Source organism: Engystomops pustulosus, chromosome 3 (assembly GCF_040894005.1).
Source record: "Engystomops pustulosus chromosome 3, aEngPut4.maternal, whole genome shotgun sequence".
In the NCBI taxonomy this organism is placed as follows: Eukaryota; Metazoa; Chordata; class Amphibia; order Anura; family Leptodactylidae; genus Engystomops; species Engystomops pustulosus.
In genome coordinates, this window is record NC_092413.1 from 219,741,036 (window position 1) to 219,754,436 (window position 13,401).

The 13,401-nt window shown below is 48.1% G+C and overlaps 1 protein-coding gene across 3 annotated transcripts in view; it reads right to left on the bottom strand.

Annotated features, from left to right (window-relative positions):
* Nucleotides 1-11,731, bottom strand: part of EFR3B (EFR3 homolog B) — an 84,950-nt gene extending 73,219 nt beyond the window's left edge. Inside the window, exon 1 of one of the 3 annotated variants that reach the window (XM_072143867.1) lies at nt 11,522-11,731. In XM_072143867.1, the coding sequence (XP_071999968.1) occupies nt 11,522-11,561 (40 nt within the window). In that variant the 5' untranslated portion in view covers nt 11,562-11,731. Of the gene's footprint in view, nt 1-120; nt 168-11,521 lie in introns of those variants that run through there. The other 2 variants (XM_072143870.1, XM_072143868.1) reach the window with 2 other exon arrangements.
* Nucleotides 11,732-13,401: the final 1,670 nt, after the last annotated feature.

A 13,401-nucleotide genomic window follows, 5' to 3' on the forward strand; every position in this document is an offset into this window, starting at 1 on the left:
CAGCGCTATTATTTATGTGCGTTATAGGGTGGAATTATTAACGTGTACATTAAATAGGGTATGGGCACAGGTTGGCGCCACTATTTAGCTTGGTGACTGTGTTTTAGTAGAGATTCCTACCGTCCATGGTGAGAGCGAACGGATCAACCTCCATAACTGTCCATGCTGCAGGTCAGGAAGCGGTTAAACGGCTTTCTGGGATTTATACAGGAGGCAACTTCAAGATCTCTTCTTGCAGTCAGTGAACGCAAACAGGTTGTGATATAAGAAGAGACTGAAAATGCCATCCAGACCCTGAACTTGTCACAGCTGAGGGTTTGTTACATGATTACATACACGTCCACATGGTTGTATCCAGTTTATTCAGCTTATCTCTGATCGGATACATAGTAGTGGGTGATCTGTCCTGGGGTGAGACTGATACTGTATGTAATTGCAACAAAGCCTCAGCTGTGAGTAAGCATAGTTCAGGGCAGGTTTTTTTAATAAGATTGACATCGTATACTGACAACAAGCAGAGATCTATGACACGGTGAGCTGCGTTGCGTCCTCTGTAAATCCAGCAGATGCAATCATTGGCAAATTAGCATGAAAAAAAAAATCGTCAGATCCGCGCTGGTTTCTATGGAAATATCCGGCGGTGGAAACAAACACGAACACAAATATTTGGTTGAATCCAGAAAAATTCACGCAAATAAAACATAAACTGCGCGCAGGGAGGGGGGGGGAGACGTCAGATGTAGCAGTGCTGAGCGGGTCTGTAGTGATACCTCCATATATGAGTCACATGACAAACCCAGCTCTGCTACATGTGCTGCACAGCAGCCGACACAATTAGCTCCACATTATTAGCTCAGTCTCTTCTCCGGGGAGTCACTAATTGTCATCTCCTTGTGAGTGAGATGTCACAGACACAGAGTAGTGACGCAGCTGAGGGCCCCCGAGCCGATGACGTGGCCTCCTCCGGCGCTGTGATGTCATCATTATCACAACCGACCTACTGGTCCTAATGGAAAAGACTCACACTGCTGTGCCCTGAGCTCTCTGCATCTTCTCTCTGAGACTACCCGTACATGAGCACAACTCTTTGTATGCTGTTAGTAGTCCTTGAGGTCCTCTCACACACCAATGACATTAGAATAGAGGCCATTGGGATGTGTCCTCACACTGCTGTGCCTGAGCTCTCTGCATCTTCTCTCTGAGACTCTCCGCACACAAGCACAACCCTTTGTATGTTGTTAGTAGTCTCTGAGGTCCTGTCACACACCAATGACATTAGAATAGAACTGCCATTAGCTCACACAAGCTGCCATAGGGAAGTGTCCTCACACTGCTGTGCTCTTAGCTCTCGACATCTTCTTTCTGAGACTACCCGCACACGAACACAACCCTTTGTATGCTGTTAGTAGTCCTTGAGGTCCTCTCACACACCAATGACATTAGAATAGAGGCCATTGGGATGTGTCCTCACACTGCTGTGCCTGAGCTCTCTGCATCTTCTCTCTGAGACTCTCCGCACACAAGCACAACTCTTTGTATGCTGTTAGTAGTCCTTGAGGTCCTCTCACACACCAATGACATTAGAATAGAACTGCCATTAGCTCACACAAGCTGCCATTGGGATGTGTCCTCACACTGCTGTGCCCTGAGCTCTCTGCATCTTCTCTCTGAGACTCCCCGCACACGAGCACAACCCTTTGTATGTTGTTAGCAGTCCTTGAGGTCCTGTCACACACCAATGACGTTAGAATAGAGGCCATTGGGATGTGTCCTCACACTGCTGTGCCTGAGCTCTCTGCATCTTCTCTCTGAGACTACCCGCACACAAGCACAACCCTTTGTATGTTGTTAGCAGTCCTTGAGGTCCTCTCACACACCAATGACATTAGAATAGAGGCCATTGGGATGTGTCCTCGCACTGCTGTGCCCTGAGCTCTCTGCATCTTCTCTCTGAGACTCCCCGTACACAAGCACAACCCTTTGTATGTTGTTAGTAGTCTCTGAGATCCTCTCACACACCAATGACATTAGAATAGAACTGGCATAAGCTCCCACAAGCTGCCATTGGGATGTGTCCTCACACTGCTGTGCTCTTGGCTATCTGCATTGAGCTGCTCCGCAGCCCCTCCTATGATGCGCTTTTGTTAAGTTTTCGCTGCACATTGGGAAATCCACATGCTTGGACAGGATGCATTTAGGTCACCAGTTTTAGGTAAGTGGGGGCCTGGCACCTGGCAGGGACAGAGCTACATGCAGGTGGTGCCCCCTTACTTTGTAGTGGTTGTGCAGGGTACTGCACATGCACATGGGGCAGCTGATGAGTGCAGGTCCTGGTAATGGGAGAGGGTCACCTGTATGAAATCTGTATAATCCCTATGATTGACCCAGAATAATACTGGCACAGCTCCGTCTGGTGGTAGCAACTGATTTGCAAGATTTTCAGCATCTGGACCCATGGTGAGAACCCCTGCTAAATGATGGCAGCACCAGGGTGTGGATTATATAACGGGTCTGGTCTGGAGAGGGAGAGCCCTTTAAGGAGCCCTGGGAACAGAGCGGACAATGTGCTGGGAATACTGAGATAAAGGAGAGCCGAGGCCATTGTGCAGGGATAAAGCTGTATTGTGCGGGGTGAGAGGCGCAGCATTCCAGGCAGCGCTCAGGATTGTGGGTAATGATGGGACTGGATACATCAGTGTGATACAATGTATCTCATGTGTAACTAAGCAAAATGTAGCAAAACAATGAAGTCCGGACACTATATTACACTGTATATGTGAGCGGTGTGTACAGGATTATCTCAGTATATTTCACTATTATGTATCTGGTGTTCTATGTATATGTGTTAAATATATATGTGTGCAGTGCAGGATATTATCTCAGTATATTTCACTATTATTTACCTGGTGCTCTTTAGCTCTATTTATATGGATACTATATATGTGTGCAGTGCAGGAGCTATATACTGCAGTATTGTGAATCTGGTTCTCTCTGTATCTGGGGACTATATGTACTACTTTTGTACGCAGTGCAGGATATCATCTCTGTAAAGTGCAGTATTATGTATCTGGGCATAATATGTATTATATATGTATGCAGTGCAGGATATCATCTCTGTATAGTGCAGTATTGTGAATCTGGTTCTCTATGTATCTGGGGACTATGGGGCAGATTTATCAAGCAGTCTGAAAGTCAGAATATTTCCAGTTGCCCATGGCAACCAATCACAGCTCAGCTTTCATTTCACCAGTGCTCATGAATATTTCAAAGGGGAGCTGTGATTGGTTGCCAATTGGAAATATTCAGACTTTCAGACACTTGATAAATCTGCCCCTATATGTATTATATATGTATGCAGTGCAGGATATCATCTCTGTAAAGTGCAGTATTGTGTATCTGGTTATCTATGTATCTGCAGACTATATGTATTATATATGTACGCAGTGCAGGATATCATCTCTGTAAAGTGCAGTATTGTGTATCTGGTTCTCTATGTATCTGGGGACTCTATGTATTGTATATGTATGCAGAGCAGAATATCATCTCTGTATAGTGCAGTATTGTGTATCTGGTTCTCTATGTATCTGGAGACTATATGTATTATATATGTATGCAGTGCAGGATATCATCTCTGTAAAGTGCAGTATTGTGTATCTGGGGACTCTATGTATTGTATATGTATGCAGAGCAGGATATCATCTCTGTAAAGTGCAGTATTGTATATCTGGTTCTCTATGTATCTGGGGATTCTATGTATTGTATATGTATGCAGAGCAGGATATCATCTATGTATAGTGCAGTATTGTATATCTGGTTCTCTATGTATCTGGGGATTCTATGTATTATATATGTATGCAGAGCAGGATATTATCTCTGTATAGTGCAGTATTGTGTATCTGGTTCTCTATGTATCTGGGGATTCTATGTATTGTATATGTATGCAGAACAGGATATCATCTCTGTATAGTGCAGTATTGTGTATCTGGTTCTTTATGGGCACTTTATGTATTACATATGTGCAGTATATGGGATTATATCGGAATACTTCAGCGTTACCTTTTCACCTAAATCCTACAACATTTAATGGAGCTGCACAAAGATCTATGGATCCCCGTTCATTCATTTGATGAAGAATACAAGACGAATAGGAGAAACCAACAACAGAGGAAGAATAAGAGGCGCATGATACCTGCCCCCAGAGTTTTCCACTATAATCACTGCCCGGGGCTGGAGACGTCTGGACAATACGGAAAGTTCTATTTGTAGATCTGGAGTTTGTTCCTGTGGCAGATGCTTCCGCTTCTCTGACTAATTACATCAGTGTCTATTAATTAGGAGAGGAAGCCACATGTCATCTCAATGATGTCTGACCACCATGGAAATGACATTATGGTAACACGGCCGGTACGCGTGTGTCTGATTGTGTGTGATTATTCTCATGCTGCTTTATATCTGGAGAGAACTCTGTATTACAAGCAGGTCTTCAAACTGGACTCTGTAGTGGGTCAGTTCTTCCTAACCCTAAAACTGAGGCTCCTTCAGATGCTTCTCCATAAAAGCCGAATATTCTGTATTTTGATGCTTGATCTTGATGCCTTGGTCAGTGTCCACGTAAAATGTGCAATGTTGTCGGCTACAGATGAGTTGGTGGGCTGAAGATTTGAGGAAGCCCTATCTATCAAGTAATAGAGATCTCCAACAACACTATGCAGCCCCTTATGTGTTGGTATGTAGCATTCATGGTGAAGGAAAGGCAGAACTATGACCCAGGCAGATCCTCAGGGGAGGGGCCACCTTTTAAGTTTCCAGCCCATGAGGGAATCCAGAAAGCAGATTTATAGTAAAAGTGGACCAGAAAATTTTACCGTGAATGTCTGTGTGTACAGGAATTGGTACCTGGGAGTGGTCACTTATAGGTGTTCCTATAAGTAACACAACCAATATAATCCTGGGAAGTTAGAGGTGATTTGGCAAGTTATGGCCACAAAGATTCATGGGTGAGGGATCCAATGGCAGGTCACAAGGAGCCAAAAGACGAGTGTGCCGTGAACCCCTTAGCCAAGATAAGTAGCCCGGAGGAAGGTAGGTAGGAGCACAAGAAAAAGCAAGACAGACAGTAAAGAGAGCAGAGAGAGTAGCCGTCCTAGCCCGGCCCTGCCATGTTGTTCCAATAAAGTTAGAGTGCTCCCACATTCAGGTCCCGGTGAGTTTGCGGAATCGATTTTCATGACCCGATGTGAGACATTACATGAGAACATGTGATGGATGATTAGATCTCGACTTGTTTGGGGCAGTAACTTACTCAGTCATCAAGCCCCCCAGGGCCGGAGGCGGTGCTGGAAGGGAGGAACAGATCCACTAGTTCTACAAATATAGGGCATAGCATATCCACAGGGATCCAATGATAAACATTCCAGTATGAATGTTTTCTGTGATTTTCTCTGTAATTAGAAACATTTCTCATCTTCTACCATTTCCATCATTATTCATAGAATATTCATGACTGACAAGACCATGAGGACCTCCAGGCCCCAGAGCAGAGACTTTTACCATGCCAGGTGATCACAGACAGACATCGGTAGTGGCCGACCGCACTGTAACACGGCCAGAGCCATCTCATATCTATCTAATCTCCAATACAATTCAAAGAAGATTTGGTGGCAGTGCCAAAGCATTTAAAGAATATGGGATGGTGGGAGCTGGGGGGAGGGATAGGATGAAGGGGCTCATGGTGTGCATGGGTTTGTAGCAGTCCCTGGTATCACAGTCTATGACAGGCAGTGACATATTGGGGGTCATTTACCCGAATATTTCCGATTTGCGCCGATTGTACCTGAATTGCCCCGGGATTTTGGCGCACGCGATCGGATTGTGGCGCATCGGCACCGGCATGCACGGGGGGGGGGGGGGTGTGGCCGAACGAAAACCCGACGGATTCGGAAAAACCGCCGCATTTAAAAAAGGAAATTGTGTCGCGGAGCTTGCACTCGCCTTCATACAGGATAGGATCGTGAACTTCAGTGCATTTCAGGGAACTTCAGCGCAGCAGCGCCACCTGGTGGACGTCGGAGGAACTGCCTTGATGAATCCCGGCCGGACCCGAATCCACCGCAGAGAACGCGCCGCTGGATCGCGAACGGACCGGGTAAGTAAATCTGCCCCATTGTGCGGCCATTGTGGTCTCTTCTTCCTCCAGCAGGATGGATGTTCTCTCCCTCCTCCACGGAGCAGAAGGAGGAGATCTGAGAGTCTCCTGAGGTGAGTTTCCCTCACTGCTGATTATTTGGAGCAGTGTAGCAGGAAGTGGACCTCATGCCACCTGGCACTGTTGGCACAGTCTGCTCTCCCTGGGCACGTCTGTCTGTCTGTGCCGCCCGGACTCCATGGCAGGTTGTGGGCGCTCAGTCTGTAGCGGCTCAGGATCCGGCGGTCTCTGGGGTCCGGTAGTTTCTCCAGGTACAGGGCTGGTCTGTAGTCTCTCTGTAGACCCTGGTAGATGGTCAGCTTCTGCAATGACTCTATGGTGGTCCTCCAGTCACTGACATGGACCTAGTGGGCCATGATTTTGGCTTTGGTCAGTTGTGGTTGGTCCATGTTTGGGTCTGGCTGGGTTTGGGTTTCCAGGTTGGCAGGGACCCCCTGCTGCTGCCCGGCTTTATGGTGGTAGGAATCTGGACTGCGGTTCTGTAGGTGCCAGGAATGATAGCGCCCTCTTCTGGACTGATATGTAAAGGGAATCTGGCCGGTTCTCCTCTACAGTCACTGAGCTGCTCCGATGGACCTGGAGAAGGTATTTGCAGAATATTTTGGTTGTGCTTGAGTCGCACTTTGACCAGTCTGGATGTGTATAGACCACAGACCTCGCTGCCATACAGAGGGTGGGGGATATGATGCTTTTAAAGTTTTTGTCCAGACCATCGCCGGAGGTTTGAGTTTGTACAATCATCTCCTCATTGCATGGTCGGTTCTGCAGGCCTCGTCTCTGAGCACCTGAATGTCGATTTATCTCATATCTATCCAGAGTATCGTGAACATCCAGAATCAGTAATGAGCTGATGGAAGTGAGTGGCAAGCTGAGGGTTAAACACAATGCGCGGTGGTCATTATGGTGAGATTAAACAGGAAGCCTTGTTCTTTTATTATCTCCTGGTTAGTAGATGCTTTCCTCCTGGAGATCATCTCTTTCCTATCGCGCTTTGGTTTCTCCGGCGGCGGATCCTGCGGTATCATTATATTTCTTTATATTAATAGTTTATGTGACATTTCTTCTCACCCTGGAGAATCCTCCACATCCGTATATAATATACGAGACCGAAACATCTCCTGCCACCTGCTGCTGGTATCTCTCTATCTATCTATCTATCTATCTATCTATCTATCTATCTATCTCCTATCTATCTATCTATCTATCTATCTCCTATCTATCTATCTATCTATCTATCTATCTATCTATCTATCTATCTATCTATCTATCTGTATCTATCTATCTATCTATCTCATATCTATCTATCTATCTATCTATGTATCTATCTCTCTATCTATCTATCTATCTATCTATCTATCTATCTATCTATCTATCTATCTATCTCCTATCTATCTATCTATCTATCTATCTCCTATCTATCTATCTATCTATCTATCTATCTATCTATCTATCTGTATCTATCTATCTATCTATCTCATATCTATCTATCTATCTATCTATCTATGTATCTATCTATCTATCTATCTATCTATCTATCTATCTATCTATCTCATATCTATCTATCTATCTATCTATCTATCTATCTATCTATGTATCTATCTATCTATCTATCTATCTATCTATCTATCTATCTATCTCATATCTATCTATCTATCTATCTATCTATCTATCTATCTATCTCATATCTATCTATCTATCTATCTATCTATCTATCTATCTCCTATCTATCTATCTATCTATCTATCTATCTCATATCTATCTCCTATCTATCTATCTATCTATCTATCTATCTATCTATCTATCTCATATCTATCTATCTATCTATCTATCTATCTCATATCTATCTATCTATCTCATATCTATCTATCTATCTATCTATCTATCTATCTATCTATCTATCTCATATCTATCTATCTATCTCATATCTATCTATCTATCTATCTCATATCTATCTATCCATCCATGGGACTAAAGTGAAGCTTTATACCAGGTGGGAGCCACAAAGGGACTCATAATTTTTACAGAGGTATAAAGTGTGGGGACCCTCGGGGGTGGAGTCAGGGTCAGGGTTACAGGAGCGGGTCTGATAGTTGGGAGGTTTGGACATATACTGAGGGGTCCCGGAGTAATTCGTAGGATTCTGCTACATCCCCTTCCCCCCATGTAATGAGACCTTGGTCTAAAGCAGAGAGGAATAAAGCTATTGCAATTCAATTATGATGTAGCAGAAAGCGCTTGTATCTCATGTGCGCCCCGGAGGAACGGCACAAAATGAGCTGGAAAACACAGAGAAGCCGAGCGGAGGAGCTTCAGCCCTGCCATGTGCAGCCGAGCGTGTAATGGGGCCGGCAACACCCGCAGGGAAGGCTGAGACTTGTAGTACAGAGATGGTGCCGGCTGCAGGACCCCCACCCTCCCTGGTAGTGGCAACAGAGGAGCTAATACGGGCAATGTCACAAGATTGTCTCTTTACTTAAAGGGGCCTGAGGTGGCGGGCGAGCTCTCCATCCCAGTGCTTTGGGGGTTACCAGTCTCTGTAGTCTGCTATTAGATTTAATATTGATATGGGGGTGGTGTGAGCCCTGGGAAAAGCTCTCCGGGCCCTGTCGCCCTTCTCTCTAGGTCTGGGCCCTGTCGTTCTTCTCTCTAGGTCTGGGCCCTGTCGTCCTTCTCTCTAGGTCTGGGTCCTGTCGTCCTTCTCTCTAGGTTTGGGGCCTGCCGTCCTTCTCTCTAGGTCTGGGCCCTGTCATCCTTCTCTCTAGGTCTGGGTCCTGCCGTCCTTCTCTCTAGGTTTGGGCCCTGTCGTCCTTCTCTCTAGGTTTGGGCCCTGTCACCCTTCTCTCTAGGTCTGGGTCCTGTCGTCCTTCTCTCTAGGTCTGGGTCCTGTCGTCCTTCTCTCTAGGTTTGGGCCTGTCGTCCTTCTCTCTAGGTTTGGGCCTGTCGTCCTTCTCTCTAGGTTTGGGCCTGTCGTCCATCTCTCTAGGTTTGGGTCCTGTCGTCCTTCTCTCTAGGTCTGGGTCCTGTCGTCCTTCTCTCTAGGTCTGGGCCCTGTCGTCCTTCTCTCTAGGTCTGGGCCCTGTCGTCCTTCTCTCTAGGTCTGGGCCCTGTCTTCCTTCTCTCTAGGTCTGGGTCCTGCCGTCCTTCTCTCTAGGTCTGGGTCCTGCCGTCCTTCTCTCTAGGTTTGGGCCTGTCGTCCTTCTCTCTAGGTTTGGGCCTGTCGTCCTTCTCTCTAGGTTTGGGCCCTGTCGTCCATCTCTCTAGGTTTGGGTCCTGTCGTCCTTCTCTCTAGGTTTTGGTCCTGTCGTCCTTCTCTCTAGGTCTGGGTCCTGTCGTCCTTCTCTCTAGGTCTGGGCCCTGTCGTCCTTCTCTCTAGGTCTGGGCCCTGTCTTCCTTCTCTCTAGGTCTGGGTCCTGTCGTCCTTCTCTCTAGGTCTGGGTCCTGTCGTCCTTCTCTCTAGGTTTTGGCCCTGTTGTCCTTCTCTCCAGGTCTGGGTCCTGTCGTCCTTCTCTCTAGGTTTTGGCCCTGTTGTCCTTCTCTCTAGGTCTGGGTCCTGTCGTCCTTCTCTCTAGGTCTGGTTCCTGTCGTCCTTCTCTCTAGGTCTGGTTCCTGTCGTCCTTCTCTCTAGGTCTGGGTCCTGTCGTCCTTCTCTCTAGGTCTGGGCCCTGTTGTCCTTCTCTCTAGGTTTTGGCCCTGTTGTCCTCTCTAGGTCTGGGCCCTGTCGTCCTTCTCTCCAGGTCTGGGCCCTGTCGTCCTTCTCTCCAGGTCTGGGTCCCGTCGTCCTTCTCTCTAGGTCTGGGTCCTGTCGTCCTTCTCTCTAGGTCTGAGTCCTGTCGTCCTTCTCTCCAGGTCTGGGTCCTGTCGTCCTTCTCTCTAGGTCTGGGCCCTGTCGTCCTTCTCTCTAGGTCTGGGCCCTGTCGTCCTTCTCTCCAGGTCTGGGTCCCGTCGTCCTTCTCTCTAGGTCTGGGTCCTGTCGTCCTTCTCTCCAGGTCTGGGCCCTGTCGTCCTTCTCTCTAGGTCTGGGCCCTGTCGTCCTTCTCTCTAGGTCTGGGCCCTGTCGTCCTTCTCTCCGGGTCTGGGCCCTGTCGTCCTTCTCTCCGGGTTTGGGTCCCGTCGTCCTTCTCTCTAGGTCTGGTTCCCGTCATCCTTCTCTCTAGGTCTGGGCCCTGTCGTCCTTCTCTCTAGGTCTGGGCCCTGTTGTCCTTCTCTCTAGGTTTTGGCCCTGTTGTCCTCTCTAGGTCTGGGCCCTGTCGTCCTTCTCTCCAGGTCTGGGTCCCGTCGTCCTTCTCTCTAGGTCTGGGTCCTGTCGTCCTTCTCTCCAGGTCTGGGTCCTGTCGTCCTTCTCTCTAGGTCTGGGCCCTGTCGTCCTTCTCTCTAGGTCTGGGCCCTGTCGTCCTTCTCTCCGGGTCTGGGCCCTGTCGTCCTTCTCTCTAGGTTTGGGTCCCGTCATCCTTCTCTCTAGGTCTGGGTCCCGTCATCCTTCTCTCTAGGTCTGGGCCCTGTCCTTCTCTCCGGGTCTGGGTCCCGTCGTCCTTCTCTCTAGGTTTGGGCCATTAACTATTGTGGGCATGCTATGTAACCTGTACAGAGGCCATAGAGGATGGAGGTAGTAGAGGTCAGCTGTGACACCCCTTGTGGGCATGTTACGTGACTTGTGCAGAGGTGATCATTACCTAGTTGTTGTTATAGTAGAGTGTTGTGAAGAGGTAACTGTATAAGGAGGGGGAGGTAAACTGTGAAATCATCTGTTTACATTGATGGGGGGATTGTTGTGGGCATGCTCTGCAAAATCAAGCTACCCCAACACCTATTGTCAGTGGTATGATCCTGTATTATCTGCCTTTAGCTTTGTCATAGAGCTCTTACCTTTCCCTGCTTCCAATTATAATAACACACTAATAAAGCCCAAAATACTCTGCGATCCAAGATGAGGCACCCAACCAGCACCCTGACCCAGATCAGCCGCAACAAGTTATCAGGGAATATGGCAACAAGTGTTTCATTTCCCTGCAGCTCCCCCGGAGGAGAAATGAAGTATTACACAGTTCTAATGAAAACCAAGTGTCTCTGCTTGTGATGCTTAGTCCTCCAAAGTGATAACTAATGGGGAGGACCCTGGATGGGGGGACCACCCTCTATTAATGAAGGAGACCTCTATAAAGAATTGCAACATGTCTCATCCAGCATGCAGCCAATATTGGTGCCCCACACCTGCCCTACTGTATATTTTATTAATGCTGCCCGTATTACCCCAGGCTATATAGATACCCCACAGTCGCCCCCTACAGACCCGTTCCGTCGCCTACGATCATCTCTTACCGTTGCACACGTGGTGATCGAGTATCGCCATACAGTCCATGATAGGACGTGGAGATGCGGCTCGGATTCTGGATCTTCCCCCCGTGTGTCTCTAGTCGAGCATCTCTGCCGCTGACTCAGTCTAATAATTACATCCTCCGTTTAGCTTCTCCTCTTTAGCTGTTTTTGGGTTTTTTTTCCAGATTCAGATGAAGTTGTCCCATTTTTCAGCGCTTGTCCTTGCTCAGCAGGACACAGGACGATTCCTCCGGGATTAAAGCCTATTGTTTGGTTACTAAATACATTAGATGTACGGAATAATGACCCAACCCCCCCACTCCTGCGCGTGAAATCAATCTGACAGCCCCCAACCCTGCTAACCATGAATGAACTCTTCACCTCATTGGCTGTCAATACTTCCTACGGGATGATTGGGGGATAGTACTCATATGGCTGAGTGACGTCCTGGTGAGATACACGGAGTACAGTCCTTCACACGTCCTCCTACCTCAAGGGCCATTTAGGAAACGTCAAGTATATACATAGTGACTGTACCAGCAGCAGAATAGTGAGTGCAGCTCTGGAGTATAATACAGGATGTAACTCAGGACCAGTACAGGATAAGTAATGTCATGTATGTACACAGTGACTGCACCAGCAGCAGAATAGTGAGTGCAGCTCTGGGGTATAATACATTATGTAACTCAGGATCAGTACAGGATAAGTAATGTCATGTATGTACACAGTGACTGCACCAGCAGCAGAATAGTGAGTGCAGCTCTGGGGTATAATACATTATGTAACTCAGGATCAGTACAGGATAAGTAATGTCATGTATGTACACAGTGACTGCACCAGCAGCAGAATAGTGAGTGCAGCTCTGGGGTATAATACAGGATGTAACTCAGGATCAGTACAGGATAAGTAATGTCATGTATGTACACAGTGACTGCACCAGCAGCAGATAGTGAGTGCATCTCTGGAGCTCGTTACATCGTTATCTGTCTGTTGCTGTGAGAGGCTGTGTGCTGCTGCTGCTCTGAGCTCCAGGAATAATCCATCTCCACCTGGGGCCTGCTCTCTCCCTTCCCAGGGAGGGGGTGGGTTTCCAGGCATGAGCCAGAGCGGCAAGCCCCAGGCTCCTGCTTCCCGGTCTAGGCCGGCGGGGGGCAGGGGTAGCCAGGAACCGGCCGGCGCTATGGAGGACTCAGGGGTGAGACGTTCCACCAGGAGTCGTAGTAATACTGCTCCTGCTCCCCCTGGGTCCAGTGTAAAGAGGCAAACCCAGAAGCCGGACGTCCATGATGGTGCGGGTGAGAGCGGTCCTTCCGGGGCTGGAGCCATGAAGCGGAGTGCTCACAGAGGTAAGGCTGACCATGCGGGGGGAGGCTGGGCGGTGCAGGGGCCCCGGGAGTCTTTGTCCACCTATGCCTCCCGGGTCCAGAGCCACCTCTGTGAGTATGAAGAGGCAACTAAGACCATCAGGAGGCTCCGGGAGGAGCTGCGTTGTGCCCGCGCCAGGGCGAACACAGCGCCAAAGAAGCGCAAAATAGAAATTAATGGAGAAATTAACCACCTGAAGGCAGAGATTGCTAAGCTTGATAAAAGAAAAACTTTCATATTAGATAATAGCGGTCCGTTCAAAGAAAAACTTGTTAATGACGATAGATTTGCTCAAATGGCTGATACCAGAGAGCAAAGGCTGAAGGGGTTGCAGCCTGCGAGCCAGGTGGAGGAGGAGGATGATGATGATGATGACGATCAGCAGGACACACCTGGCGGCCTGCAGGAAGATCAGCAGGCCTCGTGCAGTGGGCCCCCTGCAGGACAGCCAGCAGTAACACCTCGCTCGGGGGAGGACAGTGACACCGGCAGCCAGGGAGGGGCGCTCATGGCAGAGA